The following is a 27983-nucleotide window of genomic DNA, read 5'->3' on the forward strand; positions in this document are numbered from 1 at the left end:
TTTATTCTGTACTTTGGGAGAGACAAAGTATTGAGAGATGGTGGGGCAGTGGGTGGGGGGTAGGAAGGAGGTCAGAGAGACCTCGATGCTGCTGCTTCAGTTCAGCATGTCAAAGCACCGTATTTTAGAGTACTGGTTTCTGAGCCCCAACATTTCCCTGTCTAAAATTTCCCTAGAAGTTTCACATATCAAAAGCTGAGTTAGTGGCTGTGAAAAGACAAATCAAGTTAGTAGCTCAATGGCAAAAGATCTCATCAAATCAGTCTCTTATTTTTGGGAATAGGCCAGTTCAATTAAACAGCTGTGTCTTTTTTTTTTTTTTTTTTTTTGAGATGGAGTCTCGCTCTATTGGCAGGCTGGAGTGCAGTGGCGTGATCTCGGCTCACTGCAACCTCCACCTCCGGGATTCAAGCAATTCTCCTGCCTCAGGCTCCCAAGTAGCTGGGACTACAGGTGCGCGCCACCATGCCTGGCTAATTTTTGTATTTTTTTTTAGTAGAGATGGGGTTTCACCATGTTGGCCAGGATGGTCTCAATCTCTTGACCTCGTGATCCACCCACCTCGGCCCCCCAAAGTGCTGGGATTACAGGCGTGAGCCACCACGCCCAGCCAACAGCTGTGTCTTATTTTAGAAGACAGCATTGCAGATGGGCCCTCAAAGCTAGGCCTGCAAACATATTTTTAATAAGAGGCATCTCTACAGAAACAGAAGAAAAACAATGTTCAATGTCTGGAGTAGTCTATAAGCTAATTATCAGAGTCTCTGAAGCATCTTCAGGTTGCAGTGGCAATCTGACAGATTATCATTATTATGGTTTGAATCAGGTATTCAAGCAAACTTTTTGCACAGTCCGTATATCTGTAGGCACAAAGGCTGTTAATATGTAAGTTGCTCTGGTGATTTTTGTTGAAGTTTATATTAAGCTCCAGTTTTAGGACTTTAAGAAAAGTAGTTTTAATTTTTAGTGATTTTAAGTGAGAAAAATGTGAAGACATTAGTTTGGAGACTTGTAGCTAAAAAAGAATTTAGGATTTGGTCCAAATTGCAGGCAAATAATAAAAACTCAAAAATAATGGACAAGGCTAGAATCTAGTAACAGGTATATTACAGTTTTTTTTAATATATATTTTTTCTAGTCCCCCTTTTTAAAAAATCAAATTATACTAGGACTAATTTATTTGTGAAATAAATTTTAGTCTTACCATATTTGGCCTGATTATTTGTATAGTGCAGCAAGAATAGTGATTCACCATATGGACTTTTTAAAAATGGACTTCGTTGAAACTTTTAATAAGAAATTTTGGATTAGACTTTTAAAAGCCTTAAGGGTAGGAAATCAAGCTGAGTATTTGTCATCAGACTGTGCCTCTAATATCAGTATGAACTGGGTGAAATTTTCTCTTTTCAAGGTCCTCGAAATATCTTCAGGTTCTTAGGCCTGCCAGAAAGTGACATTTTTTAACTTATCCCAAGGTCAGGAACCTTATAAGGGAACTGTGTGGACAGGGTACAGGGCCAGCCTTTTTTTTTTTTTTTTTTTTTTTAAACTTTATTGGCTTTATAAAGTCAACCTCAATCCCTCAAAGCAGTCTGGTCGTATATGAAAACATGAGAGTTTAGTCAAATCCTTGGTAAAATAACCAGTGTTTTCAATGTGTCCTGTTACAAAAGAAAGGATTCTTATTGAACTTATGTAAATAATTAGATTGTCATAAAACTAGAATATTTATGGATAGTTCCTAAATTCTGGAGAAATCATGTAAGAGAAAGGTAAATGTTTTGATTTTGTTCATAAGTGTATTTTAACTAATTGCTATAAGTTACGAATAGCTTAGAAGAAAAAAATTTCTTGGCTCTGAAAAACAAAACATAGAAAGAATCAGCAATGTTTTAAATAAAAAGTCATCAAAAAATCATTTTGGGCCAAGTGTGATGGCTCATGCCTGTAATCCCAGCACTTTGGGAGGCTGAGGCAGGTGGATCGCTTGAGCCCATGAGTTCAAGACTAGCCTGGGCAACATGGTGAAACCCCATCTTTACCAAAAATACAAAAATTAGCCAGTCACATAACCTGGTCTCAAAATAAATAAATCAGTAAATAAATAAATAAATAAATAAACATTTAAAAATAAAATAATAAAAAAATTATTTTAGTCCATCATCAGTTCAGTTCCATGTAATTCTTATTTTGCTTGATGTTGTTTTAGCAATCTTTATGAATGTATGAGCTGTTTAATTAGAGTCCCGGAATTTTTTACCTAGTCCAATGGTATGATTTCCAAAGTTACCAGACACCGGTATTTAAGAGCATTTGTCAAGGTCTTTTATTTTTTTACTTTAATATTTTTATTTTTATTGTGAAAAATTTCAAACATACATGAAAGTAAACAGCACAATAAACCCATCATCCTCACCTCCCAGATTCAGCTACTATCAATAATTTTTCTTTGCTAAAGTATTTTAAAACAAACCACAGAATACATTTCCCTGCTTTCTCCCACTGATTTGTCTGAATTGGGATCAAAACAAGTTACAAACATTATATTTGGGTTTTACGGCTCTGAAATATCTGGTAAAAAAAAAAAAGTTCCTTTTTAAGATTTAAGAGGCAAGCACTATCTGAAATGCAAAGAAGGAAATGTGAGGACAGTATGCCAGCAATCATATTTTGGTGAGGATAGGAGCATGGATGGGGAAAAAAAATGAATGGAAAAAGACCAGCAGGAAATAAAACAGAATGCCAATAATGATGTGTTTGGGCAGTAAGACTATGAGTAACTTTTTCTATTTTTTTGTATATTGTAATGTTTTTTGAAAACATGTATAACTTATATATATGTACTTTTTCATTTTACCTATAATACTTTATTATGCCTCTAGTAAGGCATTTAAAAAACATATTCACCATTTCATTATTATACCTTTTACAAATAATTTAATACCAAATATCTAATATCCATATTTTCCTGATTATCTCAAACCTGCCCCCTCCCTTTTTTTTATAACTAGTTTGTTCAAATTAAGATGTAAATATGGTCTGTACATTGCTGTTGGTTATGAGGTCTTATTTAATCTTTACATATAGGGGAATGTGATTTATGTCAAAGATGGTTATATGATGGTCTGCAGAAAGAATGTATTTCATTTTTAAAATTTTTATTTTATTTTATTTCAATAGCTTTTGAGGCATAAGTGGTTTTTGGTTCCATGGATGAATCGTATAGTGGTGAAGTCTGAGGTTTTAAGTGTATTCATCATCCAAGTAGTACACATTGTACCCAATATGTAGTGTGTGTTTGTTTGAGACAGAGTCTTGCTCTGTCACCAGTCTGGAGTGCAATGGCACCATCTTGGCTCACTTCAACCTCCACCTCCTGGGTTCAAGTGATTCTCCTGCCTCAGCCTCCCAAGTAGTTGGGATTATAGGCACCCGCCACCATGCCTGGTTAATTTTTTGTATTTTAGAAAAGATGGGGTTTCACAACATTGGCCAGGATGGTTTCGATCTCCTGACCTCATGATCCACCTGCCTCAGCCTCCCAAAGTGCTGGGATTACAGGCGTGAGCCACCGCGCCTGGCCCCCAATATGTAGTTTTTTATCCCTCACCCCTTCTCCCACCCTCCCCATTTTGAGTCTCCAGAGTCCATTGTATAACTCTGTATGCCAAGAAGCAAATTTTGGACTTTAGCCAATTGTAAACTGCTTTTTGAGGAGAACCAAAGAAAAACAATTAATATTCTGTAGATGACAAAGGACTTAGAATAGCCATGATTAGGCCAAGCACGGTGGCTCACGCCTGTAATCCCAGCACTTTGAGAGGCCGAGGCAGGTGAATCACCTGAGGTCAGGAGTTTGAGACCAGCCTGGCCAACCTGACGAAACCCCGCCTCTACTAAAAACACAAAAAAAATTAGCTGGGGGTGGTGGCATATGCCTGTAGTCCCAGCTACTTGGGAGGCTGAGGCAGGAGAATTGCTTGAACCCAGAAGGTGGAGTTTGCAGTGAGCTGAGATCCTGTCACTGCACTCCAGCTTTGGTGACAAGAGCGAGACTCTGTCTCAAAAAAAAATAAATAAATAAATAAATAGCCATGGTAAAAGACACCAATTGACAAGGGAATTTTGTTATTTTTTGCGACACATAATAACTTAACATAATAATTATGCCTCATAACATATATCAAGACATCAGAATTTCAGGAATCATTTTGGAACACATGAATAAGATATTTGTATAAATAAAATTCAAAGCAAGTTAAATACCATTTCTTATTTGACAATGTTTCTCATATGATTTTCTTATATTGAAAAAGACTAATGTGTCTCTCTTGAGCTTCCAGGGGCCCTTTCCGGAATATCCAAAAGTTTGTTCAAAAAGACAATTTTGGAATCTGAAATTTGGGGAAGTATGTTAAATACCAAAGGTTTAAAAACTTGATTAAAATAGGATCACAGGTGGTCGGGCACTGTGGCTATACCTGTAATCCCAGCACTCTAGGAGGCCAAGGCAGGCAGATCACTTGAGGCTAGGAGTTCAAGACTGGCCTGGCCAACATGGGAAAACCCTGTCTCTGCTAAAAATTAAAAAAAAAAAAAAAAAAAAATCAGCCAGGCGTGGTGGTATGTGTCTGTAGTCCCAGCTACTCGGGAGGCTAAAGCAGGAGAATTGCTTGAACCCTGGAGGCACAGTTGCAGTGAGGTGAGACCATGCCACTGCACTCCAGCCTGGGCAACAGAGTGAGACTCTGTCTCATAAATAAACAAACAAACAAATACAGGATCACAGGTGACTTAAAATAACAGTCATTTACTTAGCCAGTGATAAAGATTTCAAAACACAAAATTTTTTTTATTCTTTGATAAAGAGAAGGCAGCTTTTTAAAGAGTTAAATGACCTAACAAAGACCATCTTCTTCTTCTACTATCTTTCCCAACTCAGCAAGGTTAATCATCTATAGATCTAGGTCACCTATAACAGTGTTCCTTGTTTGACATAATATCTGAGCACTGATTGCAAACAGAAGTAAATATGAATGTATTTTATATGTACCATACTTTACAGACATAATTTGGAGATAAGAATTGCTTTTTAAGTCTCCTTCTAAACCTGACTTGAAGATATACCAATTATTTCCACATGACTTATCTTTCTTTTTTGAGACGGAATCTCGCTCTGTTGCCCAGGCTGGAGTGCAGTGGCACGATCTCGGCTCACTGCAAACTCCACCTGCCGTGTTCAAGCGATTCTCCTGCCTCAGCCTCCCCAGTAGCTGGGACTACAGGTGCGTGCCACCATGCTTGGCTAATTTTTTGTATTTTTAGTAGAGACGGGGTTTCAAAGTGTTAGCCAAGATGATCTTGATCTCCTGACCTTGTGATCCACCTGCCTTGGCCTCCCAAAGTGCTGGGATAACAGGTGTGAGTCACTGAGACAATGAGAGCGCCCAGCCGGCAACTCATTGTCTTATAAGGATTCCTAACCAGTATATGTTTTGCTTCTCTAAAGTATGTTTAAGCTCCATCAGGATAAAACTATTTCTTATACAGTTTTATATTTATTTCAAACACATCTTTCCTCTGCAAATAATGAATATATAATAGTAAGTATTTAGGAAACAATGGGTTGGAATTATCTATATTCTCAAACATTTACTGAAGTCAGAGTTTCTTAACTGCTCAAAGTGGTCCTGCTCCGAACATCACTGTGGTAGAGTCTGTTCGTACCAATGATGAAGCCTCATCTCTATCCCCTAAAGGGAATGGGAACTATTAATAGACTGATACCATAGTGGCTTTGTTTTAATTCAATCTCCATATGGCTCTTCTTGCAAAGGCCACAGTCACTCCTACTGTCTATTCTAGCACTCCTGAGCCCTCTAACTTGGATCCTCCTTTCCTACTACAACTCCCTTGTGACTTGACTCCCCAGCTTTCTTAAGCTACTTAATAATAGGAATTAAAAAAAACAAAAGGGGGAAGAGAAAAGAGGAGGAAAAGAATAAAAAAAATAAAGAGGTGGAAAAAGGGAAGAAATAAATAAAACGACAATAGAGATGTCAGAGTAGCAAAATGAATAGATTTTTTAAATGATCATATTTGTTACTACACTTAGAGTATTGTGGCCAGAAAAGAACTGTGTAAATATCTCATTACATTTTTAAAACGTATTTTATCCTTCTTTCTGGGACCAACAGAAAATTTATAAAAATAGCATTCTTTACCACTGAAAAAATTGTATGCAAGGGGTTACTTTCTAGGTTGTAAGAATTTACATTTAACTTGGGTCCTGAAATTAATGTTAATACCACCAATTTTCATATATGACAAGATTATTAAGAAATAATCTGAACATCAAGTGTCATTAAACCAAGCTACAAAGTTATGATTTAGTAATGTGCTTAGCAGGTAATAACTATTAAATAAATTAAATATTCACTGATGAGAATGCTCTATGAAGTTGAGGTACTGAATGCATTACAGGTTCAAAGAGAAGTGTCAAATACATAGTTATCAAGGAAGCATTTTTCTTAAGATAGGTTGTTTCAAGGCAAACAGGCATTCCTGTAGCATTAAGAAAAAAAAAGTGAGGCGAGGGCAAGAGTTAGAGGGCAACAAATGGGAAGTACATTATTACATCTTACTTGTCTGAGGTCAATGAATGCTAGCTGCAGGGTATCCCCCTGGAATCCTGGCACAGGTTCAGAGCTGGCAAACACTATTAAAAGAAAGAAAAAACGAGAATAAAAATGAGATTGCAAAATATACAAGAGTTTAACTGATAAATTAATTTCTACTCATTATAAATGCATTATAATATTTACACATAATCAGTTCAAATGAATATTATTTATAACCTTCAATTTCCGCTACTGAGAAAGTTCTCCACATCCACTACCTCAAGTGTTTTAATAATTTTAAATTTCGAATCTGCCATGTAATCATTTTAATCCTAATCACAATACATTTAGGAGGGTTTTCTTACTAAAATTTAATATTAACGTACTTCAATCAAGTAAAGCTTTCTGACTCTTTTTAGCCTTAGGTGAATGATTGTAGAAGCATTTAAAAATTATATCAATTCCATGGCTGTCAACATATTTTGAAACATTTGCTTTGCTACAGAATAGGAGCTATTAAAAAATCCCACCTCTAGCTAATAGCAATAAAAGGCAGACAACAAGGTAAGAAGCCAACTTTACATGCAGACAATAGGTAAAATGTTCTAAGTAGAAAAATCAGGATGATGCAGGAATGCCTGTTCATGCCTTTTACAAATTTTTATTTATTTATTTTTTTGAGATGGAGTCTCGTTCTGTCGCCCAGGCTGGAGTGCAGTGGCACCATCTCGGCTCATTGCAACCTCTTGACTCCCAGGTTCAAGTGATTCTCCTATCTCAGCCTCCCGAGTAGCTGGGACTACAGGTGCGTTCCGCCACGGCCGGCTAATTTTTTTTGTATTGCAGTAGAGATGGGGTTTCACCATGTTGCCCAGGCTGGTCTCGAACTCCTGAGCTCAGGCAATCTACCTGCCTCGGCCTCCCAAAGTGCTAGGATTACAGGTGTGAGCCACTGTGCCTGGCCAGTAATTTTTTTTATAAAAGATTCATGCCTCAACTAAAAAATATCTCAACAAGAATTTTTAAAATTTCCACAGATTCCTTCAATAATTTTTTGTGGCTCAAAATTTTTAATACTACTAACATAGCTTATTTAATTAAATTAAAGACAATTCCAATATTAGTTATTTTAAAAACTTAAAAGACTTGGCTCATAAAAAAGACCCTGTCATTTTACATGCAAGCTTCTCTGGTAAGAATGCCTGTAATCATTTTCCCACTCCATTAATATTCTGATTTTCTTTTCTTCTTCTTTTTTTTTTTTTTTTTTTTTTTAAGAGACAGGGTCTCGATCTGTCACCCAGGCTGCAGTGGCATGATTACAACTCACTGCAACCTCGAACTCCTGGGCTCAAGCAATCAGCCTCCCAAGTAGCTGGGACTACAGGCATGCATCTCCACACTCGGCTAATGCAATTTTTTTTTTTTTTTTTGTAGAGATAGGTTATTGCCATGTGGCACAGGCTGGGCTTGAACTCCTGGCCTAAATAAAGCAATACCTTTGTCTTGGCCTCCCAAAGTGCTGGAGAGTCTAATTTTTTAAGAGAACATTATAGACGTTCCATTTGTGAATTTATCTGAGCTAGAATTTTGGAAGCTATTTAAATTTCAGCCTATATAGTTCTTGGGATAACAAAAGCAATTCTTAAATTTTGTGTATTCTGTGTGAAATATAGTTTAGAAAGGCTCAAAATCAACAATTAGAAACAATAAATATATGAAAATTTGCACAGCTTAATTTATCTGGCATCTCTGGGGAATGTTGAGTTCAAAATAAGTTTCTGTTGCTGTCGTATAATTTTTGCTTTAAGCATCAGAATTTTTTTTAAATCTTAAGCATTTTTTACAAAATTCTAAAATGTATCATTAATCCTGTGGGTCATCATTAAGAATACATTTTGTTCTATAAAGTAAAATTCCCAGGGGTTGTTATGGAAGTTAGAGCTTTTTTTTTGTTCTATTAAAAAGTTGTGCTATTTGAGTTCTCATGTCTAGCTTTTCTAATTTTTCTGCCTTCTCCTCCCTGGTAGTTTTAACATGAATTCTTACTCCCTACTCACTCCCTCATCTCTCTTATTAATTTTATCTTTACTCTTCTTGAGCGGGTAAGCCAGCTAATCAATTACTAGAATTATGTCTAAAGTAAGAGCAAACACAAGCTAAGCAAGGGCCTCTCCTACTAGTAAGGTTAATAGGTGTTATATACATACCTTGGAGCGTATATACCTTTAGAGAATGAGTAACCTTTTGGTTACTCAGAGATGCACCACTTTTCTCCCTTTGTTCTTGGTTCTCTGCTAGGTTATGGTCATTAGATAAGTGACTAAATTCACCATTCTCAGACCCCTTTTTTCTAGAAAACCAAAATTTAGTGACCAAATCTAGCCACATTTTTCAGTATTTAGTACAATTTATTCATATCACTGTCTTTTTATACAATGAAAAGTGGTATACTTTCATATAGTGGTATTGCCGTTACCTGCTACTACGCCCTAGGTAGCCAAGCTGCCTTTCTCTAGTATCATTACATCTTAACTGAAAAACGATAAGCAAAATTATAATACCTTTTATATTACATTGTAAAATATATTATTATTTTATGTTAGCCGTTTATATTATAATCATAAAAGGTGTTAAAAGTAAAGGTGTTTTCTAACTTCAAAAAAATACTTTTTTTGGCTGGGCATGGTGGCTCATGCCTATAAATCCTAGCATTTTGGGAGGCCAAGGTTGGAGGACGGCTCGAAGCAGGAGTTTAAGACCAGCCTGGGAAACATGGCAAGACCCCATCTCTAAAAAAAAAAAAAAAATTAAAATTAGCCAGGCATGGTGGTATGCACCTGTAGTAGTTCCACCTACTGGGGAGGCTGGGGCAGGAGGATCACTTGAGCCCAGGAGGTTGAGGCTGCAGTGAGCCATGATCGTACCACTGCACTCCAGGTTGGGTGACAAAGTGAGATCTTGTCTTTAAAAAAAAAAAAAAAAAAAAAAAAAAAAAAAAAAACTCAAGACCATCCAGCATTTTATTGGCCTTTTTTTTTTTTTTTTTCCACAGTCTCAGGCTACTGTCTGTAACCGTTTACCATAAATCCCTAGTGGTTCTCAACCAAGGCTGTAAATGTTACCATAGCTTCTACCACCACCATGGATAGACACACACACACTCATAAATAAAGACTTCCTATGATGCAGAGAGACTCATTTTATCAGGCACAAGAATAAGCTCAATTTCATTTAGACATATAGTTATTATCTATTTAATGCTCAGAATTTTTCTACATTAAAAATAATCTTAAAATAATTTTTCTTTTCCCTAGGTTTAAGATACTACAGTTTAAGACCCAATGGCTTGGCAGTAAACCAAAGAGCTCAATGTCAAAATTAAAGGTACTATAAATTTATATAGCACTTTATAGTTTACTAAGCACTTTCTCACACACCATCTGCTCTGAGCATCACAATAACTTATGTTAGTAAATAGGGCATGCAGATGATGGATCATAAAATCTTGCAACTGAAAGAGACAACCTCTTTGAAACACGTCCAACAGTCCCCTAAGGACTCAGTTTAAAAGTTGCTGAGACTTTTTAATTTTTTGAGATGGAGTCTTGCTCTGTCACCCAGGCTGGAGTGCAGTGGCGCGATCTTGGCTCGCTACAACCTCCTTCTCCCAGGTTCAAGCGTTTCTCGTGCCTCAGCCTCCCAAGTAGCTGGGATTACAGATGTACACCACCGCGCCTGGCTAATTTTTGTATTTTTAGTAGAGACAGGGTTTCACCATGTTGGCCAGGCTGGTCTCCAACTTCTGACCTCAAGTGATTCGCCTCGGCCTTCCAAAGTGCTGTGATTACAGGCGTGAGCCACTGCGCCCAGCTGGGTCCTTCATTTTATAGGGCAGAAAAAATTAAAAGGAAAGTGACTTGCCCAGGATTACACAACTAATTCAGATTTCCTGGCATTTACTCCATTAATCCAGAATCTGATTAAGTATTCAGTCTCTCATCTTTTATCACATCTCTCATAAGAATCTAACCAATAGGGAAGTGAAATTCACTAGATTATAACACTCAGGGCTTTTTCTCAAAAATTTTTAGGGGTAGAAGGCAATTTAGTGACCTGATAATCATCTGGCACAGAGGACATTCGTAACGATATGCTATTGATTCACAGCTTCGTATTTTTCCCTTTATTTCTTTAAAAATCAAATGCAGTCAATCCTTTTGTTTCTACTTCTCAAAATATCTCGAGACTGAATTTGTTTCTACCTTAGTACAAACTAATATCATTTCTTGCTTGGATTACTAAAACACACCCTATCTGACCTCCCTGCTTCTGGTGCAACCTCTCCATCCACTTATCCCAGTAAGATTTACGTAGATGTAACTTGTGCCACTTCACAGTTTAACATCCTTCAGTAGTTTCTCATCATCTTAAAATAAAATAAGGCTAAGGTCCTTTGCAATCTAGCCTTTGTCTATCTGCCAGCCTCATCTCATCATTTCCCTAGGGGCACCTCAGTTTCTATACCACACCAAACTACCTGTACTTCCGTGCATATACCACTCTCTTTCCATGATGCTTTGATCCCTCTGCCTAGAGCATCCTTCCTCTTCTTATTTTCCATCTGGGCAAACTCTTATTTATCCTTCAATCATTGTCTTCCTTGGGAAGACTTCCATTATCCCTGCAGGTTGGGTTATGTTCTTTCTGCGTGTTCTCACCGCAACTTTCTGTGCACAGCTTAACTTCAGCACTCACTTGGCTGCCTTGTAACTGTTTATCTGTCTGGGTCTTCCCATTAAACCATGAACTCCCTGAGAGCAGGGACAGTACTTTCACTTCTACACTCTTATCACCTAGCTCAATGCCTGACTCATAATGAGTATTCAATGAAAGTTTCTTAAATCAATGAAGAAAAACAGAACCATAAATAAATAAATGCTAAGGGAATGCCACCCAGTATTGGATACTGATATATTATCTAGCTTGTTGATTAGATTTAGAATGATGCTGTCCAAGAGAACATTCTGCAATAATGAAATGTAATGTCCATGCTAAACTTAATTTTTGGTTTTATTTAATTTTTTTTGAGACAGGGTCTCACTCTGTTGCCCAGACTGGAGGGTCATGGTGCCATCACAGCTCACTGCAGCCTCCCTCAACCTCCTGTGCTCAAGCAATCCTCCCGTGTCAGCCTCCTGAGTATCTGGGACTACAGGTGCCATCATGTCTGGTTTTTTAATTTTTTGTAGAGACAGGGGGACTATGTTGCCTAGGCCAGTCTCAAACTCCTGGCCTCAAGCAATCCTCTTGTCTTGGCCTCTCAAAGTGCTGAGATTACAGGTATGAGGCACTGCATCCAGCTTAATTTAAATTTCCTAGCCATATGTGTTTATTTAACAGTGCAAATCAAGAACATAACTGTATACACTCAGTGTATTTATAAAAGTAATTAAGGGTGGGTGAGAATACTCCTAATAGTTTCTTCAACAAAAACTAAATCATAAGCTCTTCCACTAAACAAGAAGTTCCTGGGAAGGAGTTACATACATGATGCCTGTCACCTAGGAAATAGTCAATAAATGTGTGTTGAATGAATAAATAGCAATATAAATCATTTCTGCTAATATTGTCTATGGTCCCAATAATTCATGGGGTCAATTTTAATCTTTTAAATTTTTAAAGAATTGATGACTAATTTTTGAAATCTCTTGAAGTACTATCATCAAATTACTTTTTGGCTCATCCAGATTCTCATTTTGTATATAATTTGTCATATTTTGGGGATTCCTAATTCTCCTCCCTTGGACTATCGTTAAAATTTTAAAAACAATAACACCCACTTCCCTCCTATTATGGTGTCTTTGTTTTTGTCATTTAGCCATGCCTTTAAGGGTATTTTTAAAAAACATTGATCCTGGTTACCCAATAAGATACGTAAAAATCATTTCCAGATTCTATAAAGTTTTCTTTTTTAAGAGATTCCAAATCTTTGTTTTTTTCTCTTAATGCCTCCAATTTGGCTATTTCCTTTTTAATAAACAAAATAACTTCAGGATATTCATTTCCTCTTATTTTCTGTAATGATAATAAATGATTTCAAGTTTTCTTTATTATTATTATTATTTTTTGAGACGGAGTCTCACTCTGTTGACCAGGCTGGAGTGCAATGGCACAATTTCGACTCACTGCAACCCCCACCTCCCAGGTTCAAGCGAGATTCTCCTGCCTCAGCCTCCTGAGTAGCTTTGATTACAGGCATACGCCACCAGGCCCTGCTAATTTTGTATTTTTAGTAGAGAAGGAGTTTTGCCATGTTGCCCAGGTTAGTGTCAAACTCCTTACCTCAGGTGATCTGCCCACCTTGGCCTCTCAAAGTGCTGAATTACATGCATTAGCCACCGCACCCGGCCTGATTCCAAGTTTTCAAATATTCTTAGATTAGAGAAGGAGGTATCTGATCTTATTGGGAAGGTATATTATAACAATAGAATAAAACTGCTATATCAGCCTAACTTGGAAGAAGACTAGTTTGAATCAATTTAGATGAAAGTGGAAACAAAAAATAATGTATGCAGGGTAAGCTGTGATTATAACAAAAGTATCTTCCAAATTGGCAATCTATGAAGTTGTTTTTCCTGTTTTTTTGGGTTTTTTTTTTTTTTTTTTTTTTTTTTGAGATGGAGTCTTGCTCTGTTGCCCAGCCTGGAGTGCAGTGGGGTATGATCTCGGCTCAATGCAACCTCCATCTCCTGGGTTCAAGCAATTCTCCTGCCTCAGCCTCCTGAGTAGCTGGGATTACAGGTATGTGCCACCACAACCGGCTAATTTTTTTGTATTTTTAATAGAGACGGGGTTTCGTCATGTTGGCCAGGCTGGTCTCGAACTCCTGACCTCAGGTGACCCACCCACCTTGGCCTCCCAAAGTGCTGGGATTACAGGTGTGAGCCATTCCGCCCAGCTAGCAATCTATGAAGTTTTAAGAGAACAAAGAATATCTGTAGGCAAAACATGAATTATTTGTATATATAACAAAAAAATTTTTTTAAGTAGGAAAACAGGCCCTTCCTCTCAGGATCTAAGAAAAATGTAAAGGGTTTGGTACGAGCGGGGAAGGAAAATTGCGAAGAGGTCAGGCCATAAATATTTATCCTGACTAGAAAATATAAAACCTACTCTGAAATTAAACTCAGAGGGAATTAAACTCAGAAGTCCTTGAAAAATCTTGTTCTAGGCAGACAGTTATCTTTATCATCAGGCAGAGAATGTAGACTGTTTACAATGTAGATATAGAAAACATCCATACAAGGTAGGTAGAATTGTCAGGGGGTAAAGGGGGTGGGGGAGAAAAAGGGCCCATGGATCATAAGAGTGAATACACCAGAAGCTTCACAAAAGATTGAAAGAAAGGGTAAGGAGGTTAGGCTACAGTTTTAAGACCTTGCTTGCAAATGACCACACAGGTGCATATAAAATGGAATAATTCTGTAACTAAATAGATGGCTGAATATGAAGGCCAATATTCATTCTATTTGAAGACACTTCTTGTAATTCCATTTCTATCTACATCTTAAGATTAAAGTAGCTAGTAAGAACTCAAGTTTTGTTTAACAAACTTTGTTATTAGGCAAAGCACCCCGTGTGGACCAGCTGTGTCATTAGAAGGAATGACTAAGAGCACCATCTAGTGGTTTTTCTGGTAGTGAATAACTTATGCCTGGGAATTAGGAGAGTTAGGATTCTTGGCTTTTAGATATATTTTCTGTTATAAGCGGTTAGCGACAGTGGGATGAAAACCTCAAGGACCAATTGTTACTCTACCTTCATCACCTCATTTTTATATAGAGTAATATCTAGTTTTCTCCATTTCTTGGAATTAAACCTGGGCAAAGTATCCTTCATCAGATAGCTTAGGTATCAAATTCAGGTATCCAAACCAGGAACAAATTCAGGTATCCAAACAGTGTAACAGCATCCAGCTTACTTTTTAAAAAGGCACTGAAATATTCTTCTCTTACCATCCAAATGATTTGGCCTTAATACTTTTATCATGGGGCACAGGCCTTTTTCAAGGCTACCATTAGAGGTCATAGCCACTAAAACTCTATAAACAGCATTCTTTTTTTTTTTTTTTTTTTTTTTTTTTTTAGTTAAGCTTTCTTGTTTTGTTTTGTTTTGTTTTTGAGACAGAGTCTCACTCTGTCACTCAGGCTGGAGTACAGTGGCATGATCATGGCTCACTGCAGCCTTGACCTTCCAGGCTCAAGCAATTCTCCCACTTCAGCCTCCTGAGTGGCTGGGACTACATGTGTGCACCATCACATCTGACTAATTTTTAATTTTTTTTGCAGAGATGAAATCTCCCTATTTTGTCCAGGCTGGTCTCGAACCCCTGGGCTCAAGCAATTCTCCAGTCTTGACCTCCCAAAGTGTTGGGATGACAGGCATGAGCCATCGTTCCCAGCAGGTTAAGTTTTTATCCAAAAATGAAGAAAGACCAAGGGTTTCACATTAAGAAACTTACCTACTCCTCAATAACTCACCACTGAAATAGTGCCAGCACTCTTTAAACTGGAGCTATTCTAATGCCTTTTCTAATACCTACAGATTTCAGATGTTAAACCCTTAGGATCTGATAACCTAACTTAGATATTTGGGTAGAATGAATTAAAAAGTATATTCTAGACCTACTCTGGATTCTTAAAATATAAAACAGAATCTTTCTGATTGCCTGATGCTTTGGAAACAGTCTGCATTTTGTTAGTAATATGAAGAATTTCTGCGATACCTTTGTAAGAACTTGTCTAGAAAACATATTAGTCTTTTCTTCTATATGGTTATATCTATAAGGTACCTATATTGGCACCGAATATATAATAAGTATTTAATAAATATAAAACAAAGTACATACACTGATTCAGAATATCATTCTCATACCTTGGCAAATGCTCCTCCAAATAAGAAGACATTTATCTTGAACTTACACAAAATTTATACTAAGATCAAAGGTTCAATGTAGCTTTCAGAGTGAGCTATTTTTGCAATTTCCAAGTATGTATTCCTGGGTATCTTCCTGACTGTCTCCAAACATGCAGTTATACTAGTATTATGGTTATGGTCAAATTAACCAAAAGTTAACCTCTACATTCACACATAAATCCTACCTAGTATTCTCATACCGTATCCTTTTACAAAGTTTAACAATTTATAGTCACATTCACTAACGAAGTTATTTAATGACTGTTTCCCCACTGGACTTAAACTCCAAGAGGGTAAAGACCTTTTCTGTTCTGTTTTGCTTACCACTGTATTCCCCCAATGCCATGCACATAATAGATATGAAGAAATAATTAATATATGACTTCAAAGCCCCACACTCTTCAATGTCTTAACATTTAACTGCCTTTGAATCTTAGAATGAGGATGTTATCTTGAAAAAATTATCAATTCCAAATTCCATGTGTTACGGGAAAAATTTAGGCCTCTTGATGGATGAAGGGTTTGTCCAAGTCACCTTGCTCAAGTTAGAGGCAGAGCCAGGACTGGAAGCAAGGTCTCAACTTCCTGACATGTACTCAGACCATCTTAAGACTGATCTGAAAGCACTTAAAAAAAGAAAAGTTCTATATAAGTTCATATAATTCTATATTCCTGAACTTAGACATTGTATCCACTTTCACCAAGTATAGGTTAAAAAAGTAGAAAAACAGGAAAAGATCCAAAGAAAATTTACAAAAAGGCATGTGAAAATATCCTACAAGGAAACATTTTAAAAAATAACTACATAGCTCAGAAAAGATAAAGTTAAAAGGTCATTCTTCAGTCATCAAATATGTGAAGAATTTTTATGAAAGAAATAATGATCAGTTTTGTTTAGATCAAGGAGTTAAATGATCTTGAGTTGAAATACGGCAATATCATCTGGGTCTTAACTTTCTGACAACAAAGGTAGAACTCTAGAAGAGACCAGTGTTGGTTACAGAGAGTTCCTGATTTGTTATTTTGTTCATTTATTCAATAAATAAACATCTGTAGACCTTTTATTATGAGCATAGCACTGTGTAAGGTACCTGCAATTTCAAATCTTCTATGTTGAATTTAATTAAACTATCTATCCTGGATGGTTAAATCGTATCAAATCATACCTTTACTCACTCACTCTTTTTATGTATTCCCTCCTCCAAAATGCCTGGAATCCATACTCTTCATTCCCACTGGCCAAGGTTAAGCTCTTTTTATATTTCACATGAAAGAGTTCAATAGTCTTTTAATAGGTCTTCCTGCTTTCAGTCTCTCCCTCATTCCAGTACAAATTTCCAAATGACAAAAGAGTTAACATTCTGTGACACAGATTTAATTGTGTCATGGTCCTAATTAAAAAGCTCCATTTTGTAGTCCATCAACATATGATTGTTTGAAGATTCCCTAAACATTGTTTCATCACAGTGCTTTTGCCTATCTCATTACCTCTGTTCAGAATGCCCTTCCCTGCTTTTGGTGAAATCTTATCCATTCCTTAAGACCCAGCTCAAATTTTACTTCTGTTATAGTCAATCTTCTCAATCCCATGGCATACAGAATTAATTGCCCCCTCTCTACACAAAATACATATTCTATAAATAATTAATTATGCTCTATTACAGTTATGTATCTGTCTCCTACCCAGCCAGACTATGAAATCTTTGAAGTTTGATTTATCTTTGATTTCCCAGTATATAACAAACATATAATAGGTTCTCATTAAACATTTGCACAAATGAATCTTCCTATAAAGCAGTTGACTTAACAGGGGAAAAAGTTCTGTTTCGTAATTACAGACTGAAATTTTAGCTCAAGCTGATTTACCTCACTGGTATGTGTGTCACTTGTCACAAGGAATACCAAAAAAAAAAAAAAAAAAGCATCAACACATTGTTTCAAAAAACAAGTGAGCACACAGATGGGTCAATGCTAATTCTTCTTCATCACCAGAAAAAAAAAACAAAAACAAAAACAAAAAGTACATGGCTGAATGATGGTACAGAATAATTTGTCAGTAACTGAATTATTTCCACCCTTCCACCTCCCCCACTACATCTAGATGTGCTATTTGTTTCTACCTGCAGATTGACATTCTGAGGCTGAGGAAATACATGTATGATGTTTTTCACAGAGTAACAAGAATGGGAAAACAAACATTTGCATTCTAATTAAATCAAATAAAAAGAAAATCTAGCACAGAATAACGGTCATTGTTGGTGCTTATATTTCAATCTTGTAAGTGAAACTCACTTCCTGTTGCTTACATTTTATGATTTAAGCACCTTTTCTGAGTTGCCCAGCATTTCTTTGGTGGCTCATGACTTCCAATCTGAGTACCTGATCCCTGCTACTGGACTTCTTGGACTATGGCTCTCTTGCTAGCATATCACAGACTAGCAGGATTTTATGTTAATCCTGAGAACCAATCACAGGCTATTAAGTAAAGATTTCTGAGAGTCTTCAAAAGAAAGTGATCACTATAAGTCAATATGGATTTATGACAAATCTGAGTAATGTCATTTTCTTCTTTGAAAGGGTAATCAGACTGGTAGGTAAGGAAAATTAAATGGCCATTATTAGCTCTTTATGCTAGCAAGGCTTCTGACAGAAGCTGCTCATAACATGGAGCAAGATGCCAAACTGCGAGTTGGATTCAATCGGGGGATTAGCTACTGGCTGAGAAATCTTAAGATACCCATAAGGTTCTGAATAATTGACCTAAATAGATACAAAGGAGAGGTCCCTGTAATACAGTGGTTCTCAAACTTTATCATGCAATAGAATCAACTGGAGGGTCTATTCAAGCAAACTGCTGGGCCCCATCCCCAGAGTTCCCAATTCAGCAGGTGGGGCCCAAGAATTTGCATTTCTAACAAGTTCCCACGTGACGCTATTGCTGCTCATTTGGGGACCACATTTTGATGATGCACTGTATCTCAGGATATTGACGTTCTGTATCTAAGGATACGAATAACAGGTTTTGTTCAATATTTTGCTAATGACTTTGTTAAATATGTAGAAAGAATGATTACAAATCCACAGATACTAACTTTTGATATAAAAAGATCTCAATAGGCTAGTTACGGAACACATCTCAACATTTATTAGGGATAACCTTAAAATCCTAAAATAAAAACCAACCATACATATATAGGATAAGAAAAACAGAGTTTAGCAATCACCAAAAAAGAGGGGAAAATACAGAGAGATTATAGAATCCTGTAGCTTCAATGATTTGGAAGTATACTCTAGCTACTGAAAAAGGTTTAACAGTTTTGGCTTTATTAATCAATTATAGAATATGAAACAATGTATTTGATAGCAAAGCTACATAATTATACTTGTTCTGTACACCTATCTCTATATTTAATCTGGGTATCAGATATGAAAGAGAAGATAGTTAAACCACTTTGATCAGAGAAGATTTTTGGATCTGAAACTATATCACATAAGAAGAATACGGAATTATTGATGTCTGGCCTTCAGAAGATTCAGAGAGCTATAAGAGCAGTTTTCATGTAACTGGCTTGTGGATAAGGATTTGTTTTTTCCTGTGTGACCCTAAGCCAAACTTCAGATATAGGTGTCAGGCTGCTTGCTATACACAGGTGCCCAACTAAGGAGAAAAATGGGAAGGGGAGAGTAAAACCCAGCTAATGTTTTATTTAATAAGCTATGTGCCTTGATAGGGGCCAAGTCCAGATGGGAATAAGTAAACTTTCTCTAATTCAGATAAAGGGGGCAACTCTAGAGGGCTTTTTCCTTTTTACTGAGAACACCTTTTCTAATTTGCACAAAAACACAATATAGACTGGTAGTGACTCTAACCCTAAGGTAGAACTAGGTCTATTAAGAGAAATTTAGAGAGAAAGTGGTTTCAGTTCAGTGTGAGAGATTATGATAGAGTGATGTATTGTATAGAATTAATCTCCCAAATTGGATGTTCAAGGAATGGCTGGACAATTACTTGGCAGGTTTATTATAGAAAGGATTTCAAGATGGAGGAGTGTGTGAGCATGTCTATGTTATTAACAGGTGTGTGAAGAAACTCAATGATCTTTTAGCTTCTAGTCCCCATCTGAACTACCTGGCTCTCCTCTTCTTCATATTCCAGTTGATTCCCATGGTATCCAGACCTTTTCTCTTCACAGACTTACCAGGCACTTTAGCCTTCCTACTACCTAGCCAGATTTTTCTTCTTGTCTCTCTTTCTTCTCCCTTCCCTGCCCCAATATGCAGAAAGCATACATACTACATTAAAATTGAGAATAAGTTTTCTATTTTTAAAGAACTACTTTTCTCCAGATTTAAACAAAAAAACTTAAGATGAAAACTTATTTTTAAAATTCTTTTAACATATTTATTAGAGAAAGTTAAGTTTCATTTTAAAAATGATTTATGTATCAATCACTGAAAGTCAGAAGTTGAGGGGTGGATGGTTCTTTTGCACCAGAAAGACTTCTTTATCCATGCTATGCTACTTAAGTAAAAAGATGTCTTTTGGAAAAGAGAACACCAGAGACAGTGAAATAAACACAAACATTTTTAATCCATTTCTTTTGTCCCATGAGTAGTAAATGCATGTCACTCTATTAAGAAGTAATGATTAAGGTAATACAGAAGTATTAGGAAGTAGAACCAACCATAGGCAAAATCTTAAAGGAATCCAAGCTGTCTTCTATGGTTTGTCTTTGGAGTCCTGGTCTCTTCCTTTTCATATCTACAGTGCCAGGACCTTAGCCCCCATCAGGCTAGGGTTTACCCCTCTTGCAAATGGCCCCAGGCTTCCTTGAGTTATAGCTCATACTCAGGACCTTTCTTGGTCTTTTCCAAGAGACTAGCTCTTAAAGAAAACATCAGTGTTTTAAAAGGAGCCTCTAGTAACTCTGCCCAAAGGAGTACCTGAAAGTGGAAACTATCCTATGGCAGGATACCGAGGCAAAGATTCCAGGGTGTTTGGACATTTCTCTAAATATCAATAGGCTAGCCCTTCAGAGGGAGGTAAGAGAATAGAGGGAAGATTTAGACAACTGAACTTGTCTAATCAAACAGTAATTTCCATCTTTGAGCAATAAATTTAATTTAGAAGACACATCAAATGCCAACAAAGGTAGTTCAATTGTCTAGTTATTTTGAAGCCATACTAAAGATGTAATACAGTAATCCCATCTTACCCATGGGGGATATGTTCCAAGACCCCCAATGGATGCCTGAAACTGCAGATAGTAATGAACCCTATATTAATTATGTTTTTTTCACATACATACATATATACCTATGATAAAGCTTAATTTAAAAATTAGGCACAGGGCCGGGCACAGTGGCTCATGCCTGTAATCCCAGCACTTTGGGAGGCTGAGGCAGGTGGATCATCTGAGGTCAGGAGTTTGAGACCAGCCTGGCCAACATGTTAAAAACCTGTCTCTACTAAAAATACAAAAAATTAGCTGGGTCTGGTGGTGGGCGCCTGTAGTCTCAGCTACTCAGGAGGCCGAGGCGGGAGAATTGCTGGAACCCAGGAGACAGAGTTGCAGTGAGCCGAGATTGTGCCACTGCACCCCAGCCTGGGAGACACAGCCAGACTCTGTCTCAAAAAAAAAAAAAAAAAAAAAAAAAATTAGGAAGAATAAGAGATTAACAACAAAAATAATAAAATAGAGGACATATAATATACTGTAATGAAAGTTATGTGAATGTGGTGTCTTTCTCTCTCACACACAAAATGTCTTAATGTACTATACAGGAGGTAACAAAAACTGCAGAAAGCAAAACTGTGGATAAGAGGGACTACTGTAGGCCGGGCGCGGTGGCTCAAGCCTGTAATCCCAGCACTTTGGGAGGCCGAGACGGGTGGATCACGAGGTCAGGAGATCGAGACCATCCTGGCTAACACAATGAAACCCCATCTCTACTAAAAATACAAAAAAATTAGCCGGGCGTGGTGGCGGCGCCTGTAGTCCCAGCTACTTGGGAGGCTGAGGCAGGAGAATGGCGGGAACCCGGGAGGCGGAGCTTGCAGTGAGCCGAGATCGCGCCACTGCACTCCAGCCTGGGCGACAGAGCGAGACTCCACCTCAAAAAAAAAAAAAAAAAAAAGAGGGACTACTGTAACACAAAAATGTCTTGAGCAATGCTTATATAAGATATTTATACAGACAATGTCATACTGAAATGATCTCATAAGACAACTTTTAAAGAAATTTAAGAAACCAGTTTCAAAGTATTTGTGGAATGGGAATAAAAATTACTTTCAGCTTAAAAACTTATAAAAATGGCCAGGCACAGTAGCTCATGCCTGTAATTCCAGCACTTTGGGATGCCAAGTCAGGAGGAAGACTTGAGCCCAGGAGTTTGAGACCAGTCTGGGCAACACAGCAATACCTCATCTGTAATTTAAAAAAAAAAAAAGTGTTTCTTTGGGATATTGTTGTAAATAAAAAACAGGCCAGGGGTGGTAGCTCATACCTGTAATCCCAACACTTTGGGAGGCTAAGGTGGGCAGATCACTTGAGGCCAGGAGTTTGAGACCAGCCCGGCCAACGGGGTAAAAGCCCATCTCTACTAAAAATATAAAAATTAGCCGGGTGTGTTGGCATGCACCTGTAGTCCCAGCTACTTGGGAGGCTGAGGCACAAGAATCGCTTGAACCCAGAAGGCAGAGATTGCAGTAAGCTGAGACTGTGCCACTGCACTTCAGCCTGGGTGACAGAGTGAGACTCTATCTCAAAAACCTAAAACATAAATAAATAAATAAATAAATATTTGTCAAACGATAGCTTTACTTTGAGAAAGAAATATAATAAAAGTTTTCTAATTAGAGAAAATAAAAAATGCTTTCTAGGAAAAGAAAATTAATCTATCTCTTCCCTAGGAAAAAAAATTTTCTTTTGCTTTCTAAACAAATGTTTCTTTTTTTAAAAAAAAAATAAATGGGTAGGTTCTTAGAAACTTTGGAGAGTGTGTGTGTGTGTGTGTGTGTGTGTGTGTGTGTGTGGTGTACAACAGACAACTGATCTTGTCCAAAGAGCCTAATAATTTTCTATAATATTAATGATGTTTTTCCTAGCACAATGCCTTATACACAGTGGGCACACAAATATTTGTTATCTGTTGAAAAAAATGAGTCATTTCTGCTTCAGTTGCAAACTGCTGACATTTAATTTTTTAATGTCTTTCACAAAGAATACATTATTGAAAATTTTTCCTCAAATATTTTACAATCCTTCTTGTGCCCCACTGATTTTCAATTTATCAACTGTGGTGCCTGATAGAACTGTCAACCAGGGATTTTCACTGTTTAATTGGTGTACTACTTATTTGAAAGCACTGCTTGAAAACTGCTCACATATACTCATATCTTGTACTTAAAGAATTATAATTTGAGGGTTGATAAAACCCATATCCAAAAGCACATATAACAAGGCTAATAACCAAATAGCATACTTCACTTGCAATGCAAGGTCCTGGGGTTATTCTTCTAGCAAGTATCTAAAAAGTTACTTACAGGGCAAGTAAGAATGACAGAATCATTTCATTCACTTATGACAAACATTAGGAGAGTCCTAGAAAAAGGCAAGAATGACCAGACAAGGAATAATAAGGAAAATGAGTCATGTTTTTAAATATCCCAATCTGGAATGCCACTTCAGTGCCTCTCTCTAGAGGCCCTAAATGTGAAGCTGAGATATTTTTATCTTTCTGTTTCAGGAAGCCTACTCCTAAGGCTGCTAAAAGTTTAGCTGAACCAGGCCTTTTCCCTCCTTTCTGAACTATCCTGCTGAATACATTTTTTTCATATAATTTAAGTATGGATTCCCAGTAATACATAAGAATAAACCAATATAGTACTTACATTCACACTGTATGACATCTAAGTTAAACTGCTGAACAGCTCCCATGCTTATTTGTTTTAACTCACTGTCCAGTAACATCTGCATTAAGGATGTTGACAGATGCTGGCAGGCTGACATGCAAGCTGTCTGAGCAACTTTCCCCTGTTTAAAACAATCAAACCAAAAATCAAACAAATAAATAAACATAGAAATACATCATAAAGGATCAGAAAAATCACACACTTGGCATTCTTTTTGTTGGTTATGCTTGGTACAATGGTGATTACTTTCCTTCCTGTTTCTGTATTCTGAGTGGTTATGCCTTTATATTATAGAAATTAACATGAATATTTTTAGTTTACTTGGCTTTCTCAGGATATAAATATCATTAAAGCTCTAATTGCGCAAAGGAAAATTAAAACACCAGTTAAAAACTGTTATTTCAGATCTCTTCAAATACTGAAAGCACTTTAGAAATGCATATTAAAATGACATTTATGACATAAAATAAGTCATACTGACAGAACATTTTATCCACATAATGCTCCTTAATCTCTCCTTTACATAATTAACCAAGTCAGAATAAAGGAAGTTAACAGTATAACTTACTATTATTGCTATTTAAATTACAGCTAAAATTCCAAATACCCTTCGAATCGTAAGTGCTTACTTCTAATCAGAACATTAGTCTATAGCATAGCTTCAATCACTGGCAGAAAGAAAAAGGTTTGTCTAACAATATGGCTTCAAGATTTTCTACAGATGTGCATTTAGCTTTAGAAATTAAGTTTTTAAATCATCTGGTAGGTTGGAAGTATGCGGTTGAATATTTGTGGTTTTCTTTCAGTATAATACACATCATTAAAAAATATTTCCTACTATAATAATCTCCTAAAACTCTACGTGAACTTTCACTGATAGCCTAAATTGTTTTCTTAAAAATAGCCTTTTTAAATGTTTAGCCTCTGCATTATACAGCTGACTCACAAAACTACACCACTTTTAGTATAATTTATTTTTTTTTTATTTTTTATTTTTTTGAGACAGAGTCTTGCTCTGTCACCCAGGCTGGCGCAATCTCGGCTCACTGCAAGCTCTGTCCCCTGGGTTCACGCCACTCTCCTGCCTCAGCCTCCCTAGTAGCTGGGACTACAGGTCCCTGCCACCACGCCCAGCTAATTTTTTGTATTTTTAGTAGAGACGGGGTTTCACTGTGTTAGCCAGGATGGTCTCGATCTCCTGACCTTGTGATCTGCCCACCTTGGCCTCCCAAAGATAAATTATTTTTTTAAGCAGGTTTTGCATTTCAACTAGAAGTTTAAAATATTATAAAAACTCTTTTAGGTAAAGTTCTCCCATATAATACTGCTCCTAGGATGGCTACCTTCAACTGACAATTATGTTATTTGGTGATGGACTGACTACTATGATAGGATTCAAAGATCTATGAATATCATTAGAAATAATTACTTTTGGAAGACATGCCATGTTTTGCCTCATTTGCATTAACAAATATTTACCCAGTCATATTTGATAATTATATTTTTCCTACTTATCTCAAAGGCCAGAAAGCTACAAAATCATGACCAAAATCTCCCTAATAGAAATGTTACAATATATTAGTACAAAAACATCTTACATAGGATTGACTTGTGAGAAAGGTAATAAACAACATAAATACTTGTTCAAGATGCTTATTACAACATTTGTTAAATCACACATTAAAAGTCAGACAAGAAACAACTTTTTGAATGAGTTTTTTGCATTTAGACACTATGCACAGTGAAAAACTACATATCTGAAACGGAATGTCAATTTCTCAATCAAAAACTTAAGAGATAAAAGCTGATGCAAACAATATATTTGACAGATACTGATGAACTGCCAAAAAGGAATGTAACAAACAATGCAAAACCCAGCATGATTCAAGATCCCCCAAACTCAAGAGGAATTAGTCTGGGAGACATGCAGCTCCATTCCCCAAGCAGAATAATATCAATATGAATGAGAAGTGGGGAAGCAGAGAAAGGAGAAATCAATGGCCTGTCATTTAATTACAATGTAATAGGCTTCAGAATACTTAATGGAAATGTCACTTTGACCCAATGGAACAGCTAGTGCCATTTTAGTTTAATGTGCTTCTCCATCAAATAAGCTCCATGTCCCATACATGCTGCCACTATCATATACTAACTGTAAAAGTTGATTAATAAATTGCCAGAAAATTACTATTAAATTCATTTCATAAGCAAACACACTGTACAATATAAGTGGTATTGTTTTATGTAAACCTTTAAAATTTAACATGGGTTCAGATGCTACAAACGACTACATAGCAATAGCACTGGAGCTGAAAATGATGGTAAGAGTAGACACAGGCTATTCCACAAACCTGGTGGAAATAAGTAATAAAAACCCACACACACACACACACACATACATACACCCACACAAATTTAAATAAATATTTAATAAAATCTTCATTTAAATATCATGTGTAATACTAAAATCCTAACATTGAATTTCTTTTGATGAGGCATATTAAATACAGGCTTATTGTTCTCAAAGATAGAAGATTAAAATATTTATATTTTATAAATCTTCAGATGAAATAAATAGCTCAAAATTTAAGTTCATAATATCAAAGGTTCAGATTCTTTAAAATTTTAAAAAGTTATATTCCATAAGATTATACAATATTTTTTAAATGTTTACTTTGTAACTATAAAATGCATACAACTATTCTTAAACTTCATCTACTACATATTTTTAGATAGAAATGTTAACACTCCAAAAATTTACACACCCAAAAATATATTTGATAATTTATTTTTAATGTCTATAGCCATTGGCACACTCTGGTATAATCTTCTGAACACTATTATTATATTATTATTGTTGTTGTTGTTGATGCCTTTAATAATATATCATTTTCTAGAATAAAAATAGTCTGAGTACTTTTACAATGATCTTTTAAAAACTAGCCCTTTTCATTAGAGATGCTCTAGTTTTTAATATTGTAACAAAAAAAGCCAAAATAATTAAGTGAAGTGATTGAGAAAACACGGCACATTTAATAAATTTCAAGCATCTCAAAATTTCTCCTGCCCTCATCTGAAAAATTAATTGCAACTATTACCAACATTTTCCCTCTCTTTACAAAGTTCAATAAATAAGTAAAAACACCTGCTAAGCTTTTAAAGGTAACTACTTTTTTACCCTGCTGTAACATTTGGCTGAAAACAACTTGCAAAGAGAGAAAAACCCTTAGACAAACTTCTTATATTTCAAAGGAACTTGTAAAAGAGAATCTGCTGACATATTAGATCCTTTTCGCATTACCGAAAAGCTTTTCTTTTAAGAACAATTGTGGTAAAGAGACATTTGGCTCCTAGGAAATTCCCAAAGGGTCAACCATATGCATCCTTCCATGGCACCTTCACAGTGCTGCTTTCTAGATTCATGTCTCAAAAACAGCTTTCATCATTTACTTGTGTGTCAGTCAATATGATTTATGGACTGCATTCAACAAAGTCAAAGCATATAGAATGAGAAATATGACTACAATCTGCTAATTTGTTTTGTATTGAGCCACTTAAGAGTCAAAGACCTGATGTCAGACTGAGACCAGTAACACAATTAACCAGCCGGTGACAGATTCATCCATCCTCCCTGCCAGGCTGTGCCAATCAAAGACAGCATGAGGCGACATTTGGTGAAATCAGTAAGAAAACTCATTCTCTAAGTAACCTATGTGAGACCTTGATTGACATTTTTTGAATTTAGTTTGTGGAACACAGCCACTCTTTACCCAATAGTCCTTCACTGCAAGCTGTGAAATAAGGCTTTTAATGCCAATCACAGGAACAATAAACCACAAACCACCAACCCTCAGCTTAAAAGGAATTAAGAAAACACATCTGTTTGTATGTCAAGACAAATTTTCAAAATAATTTACTATCATAGATTAGGCTAAAGATACTCTGTTTCCTGTGAAATATCATAAAATAACAAGGTAAAAACACAACATAGTTTATTATATTATGGCTCAAAACTGGTTTGTTTTCAAAGTAATGTTTTCATAGATCTACTCTAAAATAATTGTAAGAGAAATGTAGAATACTTAAAAACTAATTTGGGCCATTTAAATTTTCATTTGAAGTTTTCATTTGTGTCTCACCATATTCTTATTTCAAAGATCTATTTAAAAAGGTTTGATTTCAACAGTGATTTTTTGAAAGCACTTTCCAATGCCGCTTTCATTCTCTCAAGTACATTTAATGTTAAAATGTGCTCTTGAAATCACATTCTTTCTGTATTGGTCTACTCTTCCTTAATGAACCCAGGAGAGTCCATTTTTCTTTATTTATATTCCCTCAAAAGGTTAACTTTGTACAATAAACTACTTTTTTACTTAAGGAAAAAATACACAGACTCAAATATATTGTACATTATATTATTCTTTACATTGATAAAAAGTTTTATTTAAAAAGTCTAACTCTTGTCAAAG

General features: G+C 36.2%; 1 protein-coding gene across 13 annotated transcripts in view; it reads right to left on the bottom strand.

Moving 5' to 3' along the window:
- The window catches only part of EXOC6 (exocyst complex component 6), a 214284-nt gene that overhangs the window by 41222 nt on the left and 145079 nt on the right, over nt 1-27983 (bottom strand). For 12 of the 13 annotated variants that reach the window (XM_031652172.1, XM_031652176.1, XM_031652175.1 and 9 more), the window contains 2 exons: nt 23494-23635; nt 6645-6718 (listed from right to left, as the gene is read on the bottom strand). In XM_031652172.1, the coding sequence (XP_031508032.1) occupies nt 6645-6718; nt 23494-23635 (216 nt within the window). Of the gene's footprint in view, nt 1-5351; nt 5754-6644; nt 6719-23493; nt 23636-27983 lie in introns of those variants that run through there. The other variant, XM_031652174.1, reaches the window with a different exon arrangement.

Source organism: Papio anubis, chromosome 11 (assembly GCF_008728515.1).
Source record: "Papio anubis isolate 15944 chromosome 11, Panubis1.0, whole genome shotgun sequence".
Taxonomy (NCBI): Eukaryota; Metazoa; Chordata; class Mammalia; order Primates; family Cercopithecidae; genus Papio; species Papio anubis.